At 51.1% G+C, this 17,944-nt stretch overlaps 10 protein-coding genes across 10 annotated transcripts; 5 read left to right on the top strand and 5 right to left on the bottom strand.

Moving 5' to 3' along the window:
- Positions 1–76: 76 nt before the first annotated feature.
- Positions 77–3,963, bottom strand: N7468_008688 (GTPase-activating protein BEM3; the record flags this gene model as incomplete). The annotated part of the gene is made up of 4 exons (XM_058477984.1): positions 77–663; positions 720–2,585; positions 2,611–3,606; positions 3,633–3,963. 4 exons carry the CDS (start codon positions 3,961–3,963, stop codon positions 77–79), a joined length of 3,780 nt encoding a protein of 1,259 aa, XP_058328329.1.
- A 922-nt stretch (positions 3,964–4,885) lies between these two features.
- On the bottom strand, positions 4,886–6,890 carry N7468_008687 (mitochondrial distribution and morphology protein; the record flags this gene model as incomplete). The annotated part of the gene is made up of 2 exons (XM_058477983.1): positions 4,886–5,698; positions 5,769–6,890. 2 exons carry the CDS (start codon positions 6,888–6,890, stop codon positions 4,886–4,888), a joined length of 1,935 nt encoding a protein of 644 aa, XP_058328328.1.
- Positions 6,891–7,116: 226 nt separating this feature from the next.
- On the top strand, positions 7,117–7,983 carry N7468_008686 (pre-rRNA-processing protein PNO1; the record flags this gene model as incomplete). The annotated part of the gene is made up of 3 exons (XM_058477982.1): positions 7,117–7,180; positions 7,232–7,866; positions 7,927–7,983. The coding sequence occupies 3 exons, from the start codon at positions 7,117–7,119 to the stop codon at positions 7,981–7,983; spliced, it is 756 nt and encodes a 251-aa protein (XP_058328327.1).
- Positions 7,984–8,211: 228 nt separating this feature from the next.
- prs3 (proteasome core particle subunit beta 6) lies at positions 8,212–9,068 on the bottom strand (the record flags this gene model as incomplete). Its single annotated transcript, XM_058477981.1, is given in 3 exon segments — positions 8,212–8,541; positions 8,556–8,898; positions 8,971–9,068. The coding sequence occupies 3 exon segments, from the start codon at positions 9,066–9,068 to the stop codon at positions 8,212–8,214; spliced, it is 771 nt and encodes a 256-aa protein (XP_058328326.1).
- Positions 9,069–9,359: 291 nt separating this feature from the next.
- Positions 9,360–10,119, top strand: N7468_008684 (HCNGP domain-containing protein; the record flags this gene model as incomplete). The annotated part of the gene is made up of 3 exons (XM_058477980.1): positions 9,360–9,428; positions 9,480–9,525; positions 9,581–10,119. The coding sequence occupies 3 exons, from the start codon at positions 9,360–9,362 to the stop codon at positions 10,117–10,119; spliced, it is 654 nt and encodes a 217-aa protein (XP_058328325.1).
- Positions 10,120–11,003: 884 nt separating this feature from the next.
- pre4 (proteasome core particle subunit beta 7) lies at positions 11,004–11,890 on the top strand (the record flags this gene model as incomplete). The annotated part of the gene is made up of 3 exons (XM_058477979.1): positions 11,004–11,033; positions 11,086–11,233; positions 11,286–11,890. The coding sequence occupies 3 exons, from the start codon at positions 11,004–11,006 to the stop codon at positions 11,888–11,890; spliced, it is 783 nt and encodes a 260-aa protein (XP_058328324.1).
- A 179-nt stretch (positions 11,891–12,069) lies between these two features.
- N7468_008682 (fumarylacetoacetate hydrolase family protein) lies at positions 12,070–13,095 on the bottom strand (the record flags this gene model as incomplete). Its single annotated transcript, XM_058477978.1, has 3 exons — positions 12,070–12,199; positions 12,254–12,975; positions 13,081–13,095. The coding sequence occupies 3 exons, from the start codon at positions 13,093–13,095 to the stop codon at positions 12,070–12,072; spliced, it is 867 nt and encodes a 288-aa protein (XP_058328323.1).
- Positions 13,096–13,296: 201 nt separating this feature from the next.
- N7468_008681 (succinate dehydrogenase assembly factor 1) lies at positions 13,297–13,663 on the top strand (the record flags this gene model as incomplete). Its single annotated transcript, XM_058477977.1, has 3 exons — positions 13,297–13,377; positions 13,430–13,461; positions 13,540–13,663. 3 exons carry the CDS (start codon positions 13,297–13,299, stop codon positions 13,661–13,663), a joined length of 237 nt encoding a protein of 78 aa, XP_058328322.1.
- Positions 13,664–14,335: 672 nt separating this feature from the next.
- N7468_008680 (Hsp20/alpha crystallin family protein) lies at positions 14,336–14,962 on the top strand (the record flags this gene model as incomplete). The annotated part of the gene is made up of 1 exon (XM_058477976.1): positions 14,336–14,962. The coding sequence occupies one exon, from the start codon at positions 14,336–14,338 to the stop codon at positions 14,960–14,962; it is 627 nt and encodes a 208-aa protein (XP_058328321.1).
- A 658-nt stretch (positions 14,963–15,620) lies between these two features.
- Positions 15,621–17,370, bottom strand: N7468_008679 (uncharacterized protein; the record flags this gene model as incomplete). The annotated part of the gene is made up of 3 exons (XM_058477975.1): positions 15,621–15,743; positions 15,854–16,635; positions 16,680–17,370. The coding sequence occupies 3 exons, from the start codon at positions 17,368–17,370 to the stop codon at positions 15,621–15,623; spliced, it is 1,596 nt and encodes a 531-aa protein (XP_058328320.1).
- Positions 17,371–17,944: the final 574 nt, after the last annotated feature.

Genomic DNA, 17,944 nt, shown 5'->3' with positions numbered 1-17,944 from the left:
ATTGCGAGGTTTTGCACCTGTTTCGAAACAGGTAACAGAGATGGGTAAGGCGCCAGCTCGGAAAGAACCATCAAGGTTACCGAGATTCCATGAAAAGCATCGAACTCTCGCGTCTCTTGGACTTGGCCGAACGCGTGTCGTCCTGAGAAGGGGACAGCATACTATTCAAAGAGCCAAAGGGGGCAGAGCCGCCTGGGTTTTGGTTGTATATGTCAGGTCTATAGGTAGACGGGTCGTAATTAGGTTGCATAGGAACTAGCCCCACATCATGAGCGCTGCGCATGTTGTCCGGCTGGCCACCAAATGAGGTTTGGTTGTACGAAGGAGTCGGTATATTAGTGAACATCTGCTGGCGTGGAGACCGAACATCGTCCGGGGATAGGCTGTTATCCACCGTTAGCTCGACCGTAGTCGGGCTCGATTCAGGGCTTCCAAAGATACTGTCAAAGTCCGTAAGGAACAATGATACAACAGGGGCGGGGATATTGAGAGTCGGAGCAAAGACGATCCCCACGTTTCGAACGGGCATCTTGTTCACGTCGGAGTTGTTGACAATTTCAATCAGGAACAAGGAAAGAGCACGGAGCAGGGAGAGATTGGGCTTTGGCAGCTGATGGACCAGGGAGTTGAAGGCAGCCACCTTCTTTTGCTTATCGTCAAGTTCTATAAAGAAATTAGTATAGCTCCAAAGTCTGGATGCTGTGGGTGGCGACACTCACCGAGAACGCGAAGAAAGTCCAAATGAAGTTCCCGTGTGAGCACTGTTGTAGGGAGCTCTCGCAGGTACTGTTTGAATAGCGATGCGACTGCATGGACGTCATAATACTGGTCGCTAGAGATGAAGTCCAGATCACCCTCGGTATTGAACCGTTCTTTGAGGGCTTTGATGATGACATTGGAGCCACTCAAGCGGAAAATGCCTTCTTCCAAGGCCGCATCTTTAGCTCGAAGATACTCAATACAGCGATAGACCACCGCTGGGAGATCCACATCAACACCAAGAGGAGGGCAGTCTCGAACCGCTTCAGCTAATGGAATACCGAACACAGGCCTGACAGGCTCTTTCCGCTCTACTGGAGCATTGTTGCTTGGGGCAGCTCCATCACCTTGTGCCTGGGATGCAAGATCGAAGGAAGATGACCGAGTTCGGAAGCCCCAGATGCTACGCTTCTTTTCCTTTGTCGAGGTGGTGGTTTTGTTGCCCCACGCTTCAGCATCCTGGATAATAGCTCCATTTGTGGGCCCAGAAATGATCTTTGGTGACTGCATCGATTGCTCGGTGGGGGAATGGTTTGCATCCCTCGAATCGATGGAAATTCCAGCTGGCATCCGGGGAGAGCGAGGGGCATGGTCAAGAGAAGAACCTATGATCGGAGGTTCAGCTGCAATCGCATTATCGAAGCTGAACCCTTGAACAGGGCTGGGCTCATCTGGGCTTTCCCCGCGGCCAGGCTGGAGCTTGCTTTTGCTTTGGGAAGGGGGTAGCTGTCTGCTTTGGGTCTGCTGCTTGCCGCGCTGATCACCATCTGAAGCAACGTCAACATACTCCATCAATGCATCAACCCATGAATCGCGCTCATCATCACTTTCAGCACAGAGCACGTGCCGAACAAGGGCAGACGAATCCTTTCGCTTCGGTTCTAAGACCAGAAAGGCATGCCGGTACTGATTATCGGCATCTTCATCAGTCCCGGAGGAATTGCTCTGACTATTAGAACTCTGAGACTGCTTGCCAATTTGCGCATGGAAGAGCTTGATAGTTCCCATGTGAGGCCCTCCGGGGGATTCAAAATATTTGAGCTCGGGGCCATGGAGAACAAAATAGCGTGCCTTCCAACCACCAAAGTTTTTACCCCTCTTCGTAAGGTAACCTTCTTTTCTTGGTTTGCCATCTGGGCCTCGAGGAATGTCAGTTTTAGGACCCCCAGGTCCGTTGAGGAGACTAGTCTCATCATCTCGGGGCTCAATAGCATCGCTCGTTAGGAACTGGCAGATCACCAGAGCTGCCTTCTCATCCATAGGCGTGTCCAAGAGACTATCAAAATAGGCGTTGAGGGCAGCACGGCGCGCGTCCACCTTCGCTGGGGAGTGACCATTGAATACATTACGGTCTGGTAATCTGCCCGCGAACGAAGATAATTGGCGGACTTGTTGGTCTAAGTGGGGCAAAGATGCGATGACTTTTTCGACTCGCCAAAACTCTGACATATCTGACCGAGAGATTACACTTAGCGTGAACACTGGCTCCTCGTCCAAAGGCCTCGAAGCCATGTAGCTATTGCGAGAAGGACGAAGACGTGAAGAAGAGACCCGGACTTGGATCAGTGGCAGAGCGTTCGGAGGTAAAAGTAGACCAGGGTATTCATCGGACACCAGTCCTTGGTAGATACCGCTGGTGGGGAACCTAGGCGAGTGAGGACTGTCTATCTTTATCGTAGGATCAATAGTTGGGATCGTTGCCGGCGGGAAAGGAGGGGGATGGTTCCCAGGCCGTGGAGAGAGCGGTAGCCCGTACCTGAGCCAGTGACAGCGTTCATGTCTCGAGGCATTCTGGGTAAGGGGAATTGATGGGACGATCTTCCGGCCTCGGGCTCATCGGTAAGCCCGGACTCATGGGTAAACCAGGACTTTTAGGGTTAGGAAAGTTCGGACGTGCATTGGCGGCGGTGGGATTGACACGAGAGTTCAAGATTGAACCTAAGGACCCAGAAGCACCGACATTTGGTGGTGATCTCGTTGTGAGTTCCCTTGGAGCTGTTGGCGGGCTAGCAGAAGTCATTGTGTCGGGAGAGGAACGAGTAGATCGGAATTGAGCCTCCTTCACAGAGCCTTGGGCCTCTATGTCTTTATGCAATGCAACCTCGCGGTCTCTGTCATCTTCCTCTCGTGTCTTCCGCCTCCCGCGCTCCGAATTCGAATTCGATTGTCCATTTGGCCCGTCACTGTATTCAGACCCGGAATCAGGGTCAGCCAACCCTTGAGCACTTTCGGTTGGACGCAAGTTCAGTGGTGCAGGTGGAGGTTTTCGACTTGGAGCTGGCAACCGCTGCCCATCACTCCCAACTGGTGACACAACGCCGCTTGATGCACCTTCGGACGAAGGCGAGACAACGATCTGCCGTGGGTCCTCCACGTTTGTTGCATTTCCGATTGCCGTATCAAGCGTGGGGAGAGGAGGCGTAGAGTCCTGTACCTCCTTTAACTTCTTCCTGTACTTCTCTTTCTCCTTGTAAGCGCGCTCAAGGTCTTTATTCAGGCCGAGGATCAAAGTCCGTTGTTTGTCAACCAATTTCCATAACTGTGAGTTTTGAGAAGCTGCCTGATGCTTCTCTCTGAGGAGGTGCACTATGACGGCTTCTGCGGAGCCGGCGGCATTGATGATATTACCGATGTCGGCTGGACTCAAAGCGCTGGCATCGAAATTAGACTTCTGGGAGACAGAGGACAGAGAGGATATCGCGGAGTCAATGGAAGAGGTACGAGGCATGATGCGATGAGCTGGGCGGTCCGAAAGCACAGAGCTCACGGAAGACGACGCAGACCGATCGGGTTCGGACACCCCGGCCTGTTTGGAAATGCTGCCATTACCCGGCCTTGGGGTCGGCTCTGCCGAGTCAGTCATTTCCGGAGACCTGGATAGCGGTACTGGAGGGAGTTTCGAGGAGGCGCAGGGAACGGAGCATTGGCTATATGGCTTATAGGCGACCGGTGGGATGGGGAAGGGTTCGCGCTCGAGGGGGCCGACACCGGACTTTGGGACGAGGGAGAATCGTCGTGTGAAGAGGATTGGAGGAAAGAGCTAGTATGCAGAGGCGACGGTGAAATATGGTGAGTGCCAGGAGGGCCAGAGCGCGCCACGTCCCGCGAGGCGTAGTCACGCGGCATTCGGCCGCTGTTGAGAGGCGGGTATGCAGATGGCGGGTTTCCGCTTGATCCCAAGTCGTCTTCGCCTCTCTGCGACATGATTCAGGGATCAGCATCAGAGGGGTATATGGAGTAGGGAGGAGCAAAGGAGGGCACGGTGGACCCTCGGGAAGCTGAAGCTTAATGAGAAAAGGGGGGTTGTCTCAGCCAAGCTTCAGCCAATATCACCAAAGGCGGGGAACCGATGTAACGGGTTTGGGTGAAAAGAAAGGGGGGAAGGGAGGGGGGGCAAGAGACCGAAACAGGGGGGGGGAAGAGATCTTGAACTATGAACGAGTGCGTTGCTTTGAATCGGTGGAGCCACGACGATCCGCGAAGTGACAGCTAAACCGGAAAGGTGTTGCTGTGTGATTGTGACGAACCGGTGGCTTGGGGTTGTTTCATATTTAGAGGCTATTACTAGTATCTATATCTGAAGATATAGTTGAGAAATGGGACTATTATAAGCGTAGCCAAGAAGTCCATCCATGCTCTATACTCCAAAAAGGGACGTAAGGAGATGCCTCAGGGCAAGAAATTTCGAAAGAGCCAACTTGGGAAGACTTATGCAAAGACCCAGAAAACAACTCGAAGCCAAAAGCAAATAGTTCTCGAAATAGACTGTCTTACATGGTAGGATAATACAGAGAACCTGGAGTGAAGTATACAGAGAGGGGAAGGCAGTAGTGAGGGGGAAAGATATGCTGCACATAGGATCCCCCGTGATTCAAACTCCTCAAAATGCAATCGTTATAGAAGAACCCATTCAGATACCAAACGCCTTTCCCATGACACCGTCACAGCGACAAAAAAAAATGTACAAGAAATCATGCGATATTACCTGCCATTCCCATGAAGATGGCCTGAGCTGCGAGCTGCAGGGACCAAAATCCCACCTTTTTGAATCGCCTCATGCGTGCTTGGTCGTCCACAACATCACGAGCAAAAGCCTCGTAGGTCTGAAAGAGAGAGAAACAATCAGTTAATTTGTCTGAAGCAGAAGGCAGCGTCTGGTAGAACTTACCGCAGCTGATAGGTCATCCATTAATCCACTGTCGAAGATCGTCCAGCTGCCATTAAAGTCGCCCACCCGTTTGACGAGGCGACAATTGATGGGTATGAAGGTGCGTTTCGAGTTGATGTAAGCAACGATGGGTCGGATGAGCGCATTGTTGATGTAAGAAAGGTCCCGAGTAAAGATGGGCACCGCTGCCCGCACGTTGTTTAGATGGACCCGTAAGTCCATGGCCAGGAATCTTTTGTCTGCCTCCGAAACGGAGTCTGAGTCCACATTCGCACCGGGAGTATGAGTTCCAGAGATTTGGTTAGAGGTGACGGTGGCTTCCAGTCGATCGTAGAAATCCGTCATCACCTTTGCTAGGCTTTCGTCATTTTCGGCCGGGAACATTATGTCCGCCACGATGTCCACATTTCCTTCACGGATCCATGAGAAAGGCCCTTCAACGCCGCGGTTCAAATGGTCGATATTAAGCCCATCGACACGTATCCTGCTGTGCTTTTCCCAAGGGCTACTCTCGTCCAATTGGTTTCCAGTGAACCCATGGGTTTGACGGGGATGAATCGTGAAGAGTGAATTGTCGAAGGAGCCAGACATCATGTTGGCGGAAAGGAAATCATAGAAGAGCCACTGTTTGCGAAGCTGGGGAAGGTCGCAAGTAAAGATGCTGATAGAGAATGGGCGGAAGTTATCAGGCTGATACAACGTCACCAGTACATCATGCATTTTGAACGAGTCAATCTCAAAGTCTCCTGGGTGATGCTCGTGGCGAAAGGACTTGGGATCCATGTCATCTTCGGGCCAAAACACATGTCGACGATCTATAACCCCGCGAATTCCCCCTGACCTCGACATCGCGAAGAGGACCCTTGCCATTGAGCCACTTTGTGAACGAAAGGGTGACATTGACTGTTTCAATAGACACATCAAACTGTGTGTAATTGGTATCCTCCTCAGTCTGGTCTAAGGTTTCGGTGTTCGGGTGGCCTCTGCTTGCCGCGGCAGCGGCAGCAGCTGCAGTCTTGGAGGAACCCTTACTCACATACCCTGTTCCTTGGCCAGGTCGCCTAGAAACAAATACGTTTTTGAAAGTAATCACTCCATTCCTCCACTTGGGAACAATAGCAGACTCGAACACAACCTGAAGTCCCGATGACTTCGTAAGATAGTTTCCTACCCATCCAGCTAGCGTTTCTTGAAGCCTCATTAGCAGGATATAACAAATTGAATCCATATTGTCGAACATACCCTGTGCAAAAACGGTATTGATAGCGAGGATCAAAAGGGAGAAGAAAGTAGTGGTTCCAGCTACGACCCAAACGATATGGCCCAGAAAAACCCATGAGAAAAATGCGGCAATCTCATCAAGGTTGAAGGGCCGGACGCTTCGGATTGAGAACCACTTGAACCGAACTTTCAAGCGCGACCAGAAACCAGTTGCTGCAGCCAGCAGCTCTTCCTTAGTAGGTCGATGCAAATGAGGCATATGCGGTAGGCGATGCATAAGATGACGGCCTGAAGACGGCGCTGATGGTGGCTTGGGGGAGCCCTCCAGCGTATCTGGAAAATTTTCGCCTTCCTTGGTTGACTGAGAAGCATCTGTTTCCTTCGAGTTTCCAGATACTTCCTCCGATGGCGCCTTCTCGGGGCGTGTATTCGGTGTATGTATCGCCCGTCTCCAAATCAGTTGGGATGGGAGCGTTTTGCTTGGTCGTATACATTTCGCGCAATTTTCAGCAACCGCGGAGCTCGGAGAGGCTCCAAATATCAGGAATCCACTTGTTGCAAACTTGCGGATCAGTGACGGAGGCGATGGTGGTGTTGATAAACGGCGACTGTTCGAAACCGGGTCGATAACCTTCCTCCAGATGTTGGGGGCGTTGACGTGACTCGATCTTACGCGACCGAGGAATGGGTTGGCTGTTTCCCGCAAATGGGCATACAGACGCCGTCTGAAGTGTGCAGACATTTCTGCCTTGACATCCTCCTCTCCACGTTCTACAGCTGATTCGTAGCTTGGAGGAGTCTAAAAGTTAAGGGACCGGAACTTGAGTGCATGAAATCATGCAATGTTTGCATAGTTTGCACAGCGGCCTCCGCCCACACTGCCCGTTTTTTTCCCCCTTGGGGGGGCGATAAATCCTACGATAACAGATCCATCGCCCAAAATTTTCATTTCTGGAGGTATTAGCATTATGCCGGCTCCTACAGCTCTTCAGAAGCCTACTGAGGCTGTGCCTGTTCAGTCTACCCCCATAGGTAAATTATGTTTATTGCTGATTTGAAAGTATGTCACTAACAAATGATAAGACCAAGATGATGAAGTCTTGATCGACGCTCAGGCCGAGCCAGATCTCTCAGCCCCGGCTGTAGACTCGGCAGAGGATAGTGAAATGCGCATCGACGAAGAAGGCCGTCCAGTATTCACACCTGCAAAAGAAGTCAATCACGCATACCGGGTCGAGACTCGCAAAGTGCCCGTGCCACCACACCGCATGACGCCGCTCAAAGCCAACTGGACCAAGATCTGCCCTCCGATCGTCGAACACCTCAAGCTGCAAGTGCGGATGAATGTTAAGAGCCGAGCGGTGGAATTACGTACCTCGAAGTTTACCACCGATGTAGGAGCTCTCCAAAAAGGTGCCGACTTCATCAAAGCCTTCACCTTGGGCTTTGATATAGATGATAGTATTGCCCTTCTACGTCTGGATGATCTCTATATCGAGACCTTTGAGATCAAGGACGTGAAGACTTTGAACGGGGAGCATCTTGGACGTGCTATCGGCCGTATTGCTGGCAAGGATGGAAAAACCAAATTCGCAATTGAGAATGCCAGCCGAACACGAGTTGTACTGGCGGACTCAAAGATTCATATCCTTGGAGGGTTCAAGAATATTCATATTGCTCGTGAGGCTATTGTTAGCCTAATTCTGGGCAGTCCTCCGGTAAGTTTGGTGACTCTTAAGCACTTGAACCCCATTACCATGATTTCTAACACATAATAGGGCAAGGTGTACGGTAACCTCCGAACAGTGGCCTCGCGAATGAAGGAAAGATTCTGATTTATCATCTCTCTCGTGAAAAAAAGTTTTTGGCATGGTACGGGGCGTTCAAGGTGTACCCAGTCTCAAATCCTACGATGTTCATTGGGAATGTTTCTTGCAAATTATTATATATATGTGACGACAATACAATACCAAGTTCCAGGGATGCTTTAGATATCTCTACGACATTCTCGGGGTATCCAAAATTCCGTATTTCATATTGTAGACAAGATAAAAAAAAGAATTCTAATCTTTCTTCAAGGGTTGGAAAGCTTCCTCGATCCCATCCTTGGTGATTGTGACCAGCTGCAAGTAATCGCCGACCTCAATGTGTCGCTCCACTGCGCTGGTAAAAGCATCTCGCACCAGTCCCTCGGCCGTGCTGCGGGAGAGGGGCTCCGCCTTCTTTGGTTCAAGCGCATGTCCTTCTCCACTGCCTGGAACGTATTGATTCTTGAAATTCACCTGGTTGTCCAAGAATGGGGTGATCAAGCTGGATGCAGCACCAGCCGCACGGCACTGCTCCCTTTCGTATGAGCCGACAGGGTCGTAGCTGTACAGAGCTCCCTTGCCTTCCTCATCCAATCCACCCAAAATCGCGTGTACGTAATAGGGAAGAAGCGCTTCTCATAGAGAATCGTTGATAGGCGTTGCGCACATGCAGACACGGACATCGGCTTTCCATGTTTGTATTTGTACATCTTCACGATATTGTCCAGTCGTTCCTTGAGGGCATTACCATCTGCAGCAAAGCCCACCACAGATAAGACAATTTGAGCCCCTTCACCAGTCTCATCATCTCCACCGATCTTGAAAACCTTCGGAGCCATTCGTGAGTTGATGTTGTAACCGGATGTGGAGCGAGTGTCTCCTGCGAGAATTGCAAAGTCGGAACCAGTGATACCCAAAGTCGAACCGCCGTTGTCCGTATATCTAGATGCTGTTAGCTCAAACAGCTCCTCTAGGAAATATAGAGTGCACCGGTATCATAATAGGAAGTCTTACGGGTAGAATGAATGCTGCTGGACTGGAGCAGCTGTTGGCTGGGCAAAGGAGTAGCCAATGCCGTCGCCATGGGAGGCGTGGTTCAAAAGCATTGTCATCGCGGAAGACCAAATGAGAATTCAGGCTGTTATAAGAGGGGAGAGCGTTTTTTGAAGAGGCCGCAAGATTTGGAGAAGAGAGATGATGGGCGATAAGAAGGGGAAAGCGACGCTTGGGGGTTCCCGATGTGTGACGCGATGCTAGAGCTGCCTTATGCTTAGTAACTGACAAGCTCCGCCTTGCATCATCTCAACGCCGACGAATTATCTAACTGCATCTGGTGCCTTCACTTATTGATAACAGGACGGACGCACAAAACATTCCAGGCAGTCAGAGATTGTATTTCAATCATGCTCGGACTCGACGCCTACGAGAGCAGTAGCGAGGATGAGGTGCAGATTCAAAAGCCCTCACCAGAGGTAAGGCCTTTGCTTCTATGTTTGCTTGACTTTCGCTTATACTTTGAACAGTCAGAAAAGCAGCCGCTCAAGGAGGATACTCAACCTCAGCGCATCGGTAGGCCTTCTATGTAAGTACTTTGATTGACGACATCCATACTAACGTGTTACAGCTCCTACACCTTTGAAAGATCCGCGATCGAGCTTGAGTAGCGAGGCCGCCCCAAGCGGCCCCGTCCTTGGACCAGTGTCCATGGATAGTCAAACCCCAAGTGATCGCTCGCCTTACTCGACATCTCGGGCTCTGGTTCATGATTTGACTCTTCCTCCAGTTCCTAACCTGGATATTCCGCCTTCGCCGCCTGGGTCTCCAGACCCTGCCGCGAATGCCAAGTTCCAGCATTTTCTTTCTCTCAAACATCAAGGTGTTCATTTCAATGCAAAGCTTGCTACCTCTTCATCTCTCAAGAATCCTAGTCTTCTCCGGAAGATGATGCAGCATTCTGGAATCGAAGAGCAAGCACAGCACGAAACATCTCTACCAGGGGACTTATGGGATACTTACGCTTTTCCACGTTGGGGCTTCAAAGACGAGCTTCTAAAGACTCAGCAAGAAATTCGAAACAAAATTGAGGCCCGAAGGAATAATGAACAAAGGTCATCAATCCAGTTTGTCTCTGCGTCGAATGACAAGCCTAAGAGCAGCGTATGAGGCTAGCATCCTCATCTCGAACCATCTGTGATCCAAGCGGTGATAACCTCTTAGACGGTATTTCCCGGAGCATGTCGACTTTCTTCATGCTTGAAACCCTAGATTTTGCAGCGAGTAACTGCGATGGGGTTCAGACAGCGACAGACCGCGCGGTGCTGGTAATGGACATTGAACATTGTGGAATACCCAGCACAAACTCAAAAAAATCGGAACTTCGTAAACCTGACGCCGATTCTTTCTGCCACTTATTTTCTTGAAGGGGTCTCATAAACTGTGCGCTCCTGGCCCCTTGCACTACTCATGTTATCCTAGTGATGGCGTAGCGCCTCTGTAAAGACGCTACACCGGTGCAGAAGGTCTGTCATTGTCGAGTAATTCAATATTAAGGAACATACGTGGTGGGTCGTGCTAAACCTACCGCTATTACCAGCAGTCCGGAAGGTCTAATCAAGGCTTGAAGAAATCCAGGGCAATGAAACTCACTTTAGCTGATTGATTGTCTATACTCTTCAACGTAGACTAGAGCCCATCAATCTCATGCCAGCGCCATTCTGGAGGGGCTTGGCGACCAACGTGAACTAAATTGAATACATACTATTTCCTCTTGTCAGAATTACATCTAAATCATTCGGGTAAATGTAGAGCAGTAGCCAAAGATCGGGTGGTCAAACTTGCAAGAAGGTCGTAAGGTTCCAAATTCCAAGTTGGAAAGGCGGTGCTTAGTCACCCGAGCTCCCATCCACGCAGCTTCGCCTGCCTAATTGGAAGCTCCGGCGTCATCGCGCAACTCATCTCTTGTCCTCCTCTTTCTCTTCCTTCCAGGCCTTCATCGCGTCTGGTTTATCCCGTCTCCAGATTAATACCCCTACGCTTCTCTGTCCAGAATGGATCACTTCCCCGGAACCTGGGGCCGCGTGAGCATCATCGACACTTCCCAGCCATGCTATCAATGCTAACCCGTTGTAGCCCCGGAACGACGTCTACGGCGCCTACGACCACTCATACCTTCATACCACCGGCCCTAAGACACACACATCTTCCCCTGCCGTGACAGGAACGTCTGTGATTGGCGTTAAGTTCAATGGCGGTGTCGTCTTGGCTACCGACAACCTAGGTAAGATCCATCTATCATCTTCCACAGGACCACAACTAACCACGGGCAAAAGCTTCCTACGGCTCCCTCGCACGATTCACCGATGTTAAGCGTCTACGTACCTTTGGCGAAAACGCGGTTGTTGGATTCGGCGGAGATGTCTCTGACATGCAATACATTGATCGCCTGCTCGAATCCATGGATATTCGAGAAAATTACTCCTCCCACGGGAACATGCTCAATGCCAAAAATCTACACACCTACCTCGCCAAGGTCTTCTACAAGAGACGTTCCGAATTCAACCCACTATGGAACCACGTCCTTGTTGCAGGGTTCGACGGGGAAGGGAAACCATTCCTCAGCTCTGCAGATCTGCTGGGCACCACGTTCTCAGGTCCCCACCTTGCCACTGGGTTCGGTGCTCACCTGGCTGTTCCAATTCTACGACGATTGTTTCCTGAGGAGAGGCCCATCGAGGATATTAGTAAGGAGGAGGCGGTCTCTGCTTTGAAGGACTGCTTGAAGGTGCTCTTCTACCGAGACGCACGCAGTATCGATAAATACTCCATAGCCGTCATCACCAAGGATGGCATTGATTTGAAGGAGGATGAGCAGATCGAGAACCAGAGCTGGGCTTTTGCTGAACGGATCAAGGGATACGGTGCCCAGACGAAGTAATCTACATATTATGGTAGTTCAATGCATGAGAAGCCGGACATCGGTCCCAATGAAGGCAGTTCGGTCCGTTTCAACAGGAGACACGTATTCAGAGTCGACAGATACTTCTTGTGCCAGATATATAGGAAACAGTAGACAATATACAAGTAACAAGAGCCCCTATGCCGCACGGTACCTCTTTACAGTTTCGATCCCGGCTTGAAGACTACCTTATTAACACACGAGCCTACTCCCTCCAACGAAACCTCTACCTGATCCCCATCCTTCAGCCAGAGGTTCGGGGTTCGACCCATGCCCACGCCTTCGGGCCTATGGTCATGTTAGTGTTGAGCGTCGAGTTGCACGACCAGCGAGAATACTTACGTTCCAGTGAATATTAAATCTCCGGGCAGAAGAGTGGTGCCTTGGGATAGAAACGAGACGGTCTTGGCCACCCCGAAGATCATGTCCTTTGTCGATGAAGACTGGACAGTCTGCCCATTCAAAACAGTTGAGATCCGCAGGGCGTTGGGATCTGGAATCAGTTTTGTAGAGACGATGCCAGGCCCAAAGGGTGCCCAGCCATCGAAGGTCTTCCCTAGACCCCACTGACCACCACCACGCTTTATCTGCCATTCCCGGTGGGAGACGTCATTGCCCACGGCATAGCCGAGGACGTATTCCAGGGCCTTGCTCTCGGGCACATCTCTGGCCTCTTTGCCAATGACGATGACCAGTTCACATTCGTAGTCTAGGCCTTCGCCCTCCAGCGCCAAGGGGGCAATTGGAATATCATCTGTAGGGCCTGAAATAGAAGTGACAGGCTTGAAAAAGAGCACTGGGTACTTGGGAATGGGATTGCCCGACTCCTTTGCGTGCTGCGCGTAGTTGAGGCCCAGACAGCGCACTGCCGCGATATCTTGTCGGGCCAACGGAGCCAGGAGCAATCGGATATCAGCTACTTGCTCGGTCACCTTATGGTCCCCGAAGATATCACCCTGAATAACTTTCGCCTGTGTAGCCTTGGAGATGTCGCTTACGCCGGAAGGCAGGAGAGCATCGCCATAGTAGATTTGGCCATCCTTGGCCAGGAAGCGGACTAGACGCTGCGGGGGTTAGCCCTGTAATCAGATATATAGAAGCAACCCCCTCCATCTTCTTTTCAGATGCAGGAAAAAACCAGGGATTGCCGCGAGAACTTAATCACTTACTGTAAAAGAAGCCATACTGAAGCAGCGTAGAGGAGCCCTGAAGCAAGAATGCAGGAGATGGTACAAGGATCCAGAGCCGAGGTGATCCACTTTTCGTCATTCGATATCGGCCGGGAAACCTTGAGATGACGATCGCCGGATAACGGAATCTTCTCCTAAACCTCCCCGAGCTCAATGGCCCGCGTGTTTTGATCTCCCCCACATTTCCCTGTGAAGATGGCCAGGCTCTCCGGGCTCCAGCGAGAGGTGCTGTCACTTTATCGCCAATGTCTCCGCCACATCCGGCAGAAGCCCGAGGTGCGCCCCTTTCCTCTCGAGGCCCCCGAACTTCATCTGATATCGAGTACAGGAGTCTAGGGGCAACTTCAAACGCTTTGCCAGGTAAATCCCCTATCTTGTTACCTGGATTGCTTGAGGACTTTGCCGAGTACCGGTGCACCCGGGCTGACTCGATGGCAGGGCTGAATTCCAGAAGAATCTCTCGGTGAGCAAGAAAGACTTTAGTACCATCGAGTATCTCTTGCGCAGAGGTCGCCGTCAGCTGGAGACATATGCTTCTCCGGGTATTCGCAGTATCCACTGAGAGTTCCCCCCCGAGATTTCGTCGCAACACTCCGCGGGATGCCCCAGATCCTTATTGTAGAGGACCCCCACTACGGGCCTCTTGGGTATGGCTCTTCTCCCTGCTGCAACTATTGTGTTTTCTTGATGAAGGCTCACTTCATGATAGGTAGAGCATCAGCAGCCTTTCACCGCGTTGCATGTATGAATAGAAACAACACCTAGGTGACCTAGCCCGGCGTATACACCCTGTATTCTAGCTCAAAGAACAAAGGTTTCTCCACCAGTACCTCTGAAGTAAACTACGCTGCGTACTCCCACTGATTTCTGTCAATTGGGTAGCACAGTTCCAAACGTGAACTCTCGTGTACTTCCATCCCCTCCCAGGTTGCCCACCTGGCCACCTGGGCAGGCGGCGAGATGCTTATTCAGCGTACGTGGCTTCCAAGCCTCAGATTCCAAAAAGTAGCCCTGGAGCTGGAAGACGTGCTTACAACATCGGAGCGTACATGCCATGCATGGAAGATGAGAAAGCAAAATTTCTACACGTATTCAGCAGATCTCAAAGATCAAAGCTCTCAGAGGGATGGTTCTCGTAGCTGGTGGAGGGTTGGAGAAGATACTCGAAGGCGCCGGCTCCTGCGAGATCTGACCAATCACGGCGAGCTTGAAGTATATATACCCAGAACTTGCCATGTCCCAGGCACCATCATCTTCTTCAAATCAGAGCCTCTCTTGCAGTCCGACCTCCACTCCACACAATCACATCAACCTTCCTACGATCACAACAATGGCGTTCCTGTCCTATGCTTCCGATTTCAAGCCTCTCTTCCAGCTGCTGGATGACTACGAGACCCACCGCTCCGGCCCCACTAGTCGCCGCACGTTTGCCCCAGCATTTGATGTTCGCGAGTTAGATGATGGCTACTACCTCGATGGCGAGCTACCAGGCGCTGACCAGAGCAATATCAACATTGAATTCAGCGATCCTACCACCCTAGTCATCAAGGGACACATCAAGCGCGACTACCAAGACCACTCCAGCACCAAGAAGAAGGCGTACCATGCCACTGTGGAAGATGAATCCAACTCAGAATCCACCGAAACCAACTCGGTGACCTCAGATGCTTCAGGTCAGACCAAGACCCAGAAAACTCAATTCTGGGCATCGGAGCGGTCAGTCGGCGACTTCCAGCGCACTTTTACCTTCCCCACACGCGTTGATCAGGACGCGGTGCGTGCGAGCCTGAAGAACGGCATCTTGTCTCTCGTGGTGCCCAAAGACGCTACACCTCACACCAAAAAGATCCGCATCGAGTAGCCTATGAAATGCACTGGCAAGATCATGAAATTTGGCACAATTTTCATAATTTGCATTGCGGCTGGCGCGGGATTCGGACTCTCTGGTATCATCATTTCTTTTCGGGACAAGGTCTATGTGCCTTGGTACTGGCACATGTGAAATAGTTTGGAATTAGTTTAATGGAATAATGATGCGATGTTTATGATCTGTCTATGGCCAGTAAGAGCTAACTCAAGTGGCATAAACCGTCCCAGCCGCGTAAGCCCCCGTGCTCTCCCTTGCATCATGCAGGGAAAATTTCTAGACCTACAAAATATTGGGATGTCGGGGGACAAATTGAGTAAATAGGCCGTGGATGCATTTCCAAGGAAGAGGCGCATCGCAAGAGGTTGAATCAAATGGCCAATCAAATAATATTTTGTGTCAAATGAGAAGCAGATTTTTGGGGTCGTTCCAAAGAGAGGGAAATGATTCCAAGGACAAAAGCGAGAGTATCCGCAAGCAAAAAAGGAAATAACAAAACACGTCCACGTGGTGGTTTCAAACGAGGGTATATCCATTTCAGTAAACTCCAAATCCGTGAAAGCAGAGATACAGCCAAGCCAAACGCTAAACATCAAACTTTTGTAGACTCCCAAGTGAGGGTCAGAAAAGAAAAGTCAAATACACTAAATTCTCAAACGTTAGAAGTCATCGTTATGGGGGAGGAGATTCCATCAAGGAGAGATCGCGTGAGATATATGGTTTCGCCAACCTGCACCGACGGTGATCCTGGCTGCAGTTTCGAGGGCGGCCACGGCTGTCAGGCAAATAGCACTCAAGCTCTTTGGCCTCCCCAGAATGGCTATGGTCAGGTGAAAGGATGGTTGGTAAGGGTGGTACGTCAATGCCAGGTCTTTGGCACCATACCCGACTGCCTGCCCGACTGCGAGAGCGAGAGCGAGAGCGAGAGCGACAGATCCCAGTCTCACTGCTACCAGAAGTCGATCGATGCAGTGCATTTACTTGTTCATAGATAGGTAGAATGTCGGTGCTAGTTGAGAGCCTCGAGGTCTCAGAGACAATGCGATCTCCCTGGAACGATAGCCGAGGAGGCACCGAGCCATCGGATTCAGAATATTCAGTATATAGAGGGGCGCACAGAGTTGACCGACGATTACGGCTGCCCGGCTGAGGAGTCGCACTGCTTGAGTCATCCCAACGAGTCGAAGCCAGTCGGGGCCACGAGAAGTTTTCGGACTTTTCTCCATGCAAACTAGCGTAGTGCTGGGTCCGGTCGTCGGGCCCAAGCATACTGCCAGAGCCAGACGCTTGAGAGTCAAGCGAGAGCCTGGTCTGGCTTCTCTGGATTGAATGAAACGAGTTGGCGGAACTGTAGCCACTATCCGTCTTTCCGAGGGAACGAGATGTGCTTCTGTCCGAACTAACATCCATAGTATCCTTGTCCAGTTGTATGTCGGTATACATGGCGATCCCTTCATCTTCCATTTCTCTAGGAAACAGAGATTTGGCTCGAGGATGCACCGTAATGATCGGGGATTTCTCAAATGAAAATGGGCTTCCCGGAAGGTCCTCCGACTTCTTGATATCGATAACACTGGGAATCTCGAGAGAGGGTTGGGGCACAACCTCGACAGATCGACTCTCCAGGGGCACACGATCACTTGGGCACGGAGAAGCACAACCGTTAACTACTCGAAGTGACCCAAGTTTTAAGGCACCCAGTTGGGTATACCGCGGATCAACAGGGCTTGTCGGGCGTTCCGGGGAGAAGCAACCAATGAAGGCCTCCGACGAGGTGGAAGAGGCCATCGGAGAAAGTCTGCATCTACTTCATCGATTGCAGGCTCTCCAATCGTCGGGGAGAAGCGTAGAACAGCCCCAGTGCTTTGTCGAGTTGCGGTTCCGGGTCGTGTCAGTAAGGAACGTCTCCGGGTGAGCGAGAAGCGTTGATTGCCCACCAAGAAGAGAGTATTCGAGGACGCCGCGTCTTCTCTTACATCATTGTTGATTACACTTCGCTGTCGTTGGAGAGGGGTCTGGACTGAATTTGCCCTCCTTGGATGCTCAGGAGGCACCGATGATCGATCAGAGCCCTTTACAGACGCCGTCTGATATGACCGTCTGCTGGGTGGGCCAGAAGTGGCAGGAGAGATCGCATGGGATGAGAGAGGACCAGGGAAATTTTGCTCTGATTCCTGTTGCTGAGGCTCCGCATCTGATTCAAAAACGGTGGAAGGGATCTTCCTTGGCCTTGGCCTGATGTTCTTTGCGGCACTAGCTCCCACCCATGGATTTTGCCATCCAATCAAACCGGAGGCAAGCGCCGGTTCCTGTTCTGAACGACCGGGGGCTGTGGTCAAAGGCTTCGTCAGGCGGTTAGAGCGACGTCTGTCATTCTTGGAGGTCGACTGCGAGTTTCCCATGGCTTCTCCAGGCCCCGGGCGCAGAGAGGCAAAGTTCAAATCCCCGAACACTCAAGAACTCAGGGATGACATCCAGTATATAGGCGACCACGGCTCATATACGTGAGAATGCTGGGTGACAAATCGGGACCGGAACCGCAACGGAGCTGTATAGATGTGACTGACGTCAAACCACGTTCAGGCAGCTGAGGGCTCGATCCGAGCCCCAGAAGCTCGCACAGCCGGGTTTGAAATCTGGCGTGCGATTGGCGGCTGAAAAGAACCCGGGCGGAGACGATGGGAGACGAGCAGTGTTTCAGATTGGACCAGCTTGGATAGATTGGTTGGACGAGGAGGGAACTAAGGGTTACGTCAAGGAAAATTGGAAAGTTGGGAGGTCATTCAACCCTCCTTCGTTCTTTAACCCGGAAAGAAACTCTCGGAAAGAAAATATAAACAATTAATTGGGAGGATGCTGTACACTCCAACAAAAAACATTGAGGTGAAAAGAACCCCGAAAGGGAGGAGTATGTGGGGTGCGAAGAAGATCTATTAAACAACAGGCGCAAGATGGGCAGTATAAACGCAACACGCC

This window comes from Penicillium chermesinum, assembly GCF_028974085.1.
Source record: "Penicillium chermesinum strain IBT 19713 chromosome Unknown utg000006l:1.0-2335141.0:1.0-2336784.0, whole genome shotgun sequence".
Classification (NCBI taxonomy): domain Eukaryota; kingdom Fungi; phylum Ascomycota; class Eurotiomycetes; order Eurotiales; family Aspergillaceae; genus Penicillium; species Penicillium chermesinum.
This window is presented reverse-complemented; position numbering and strand designations above follow the sequence as displayed.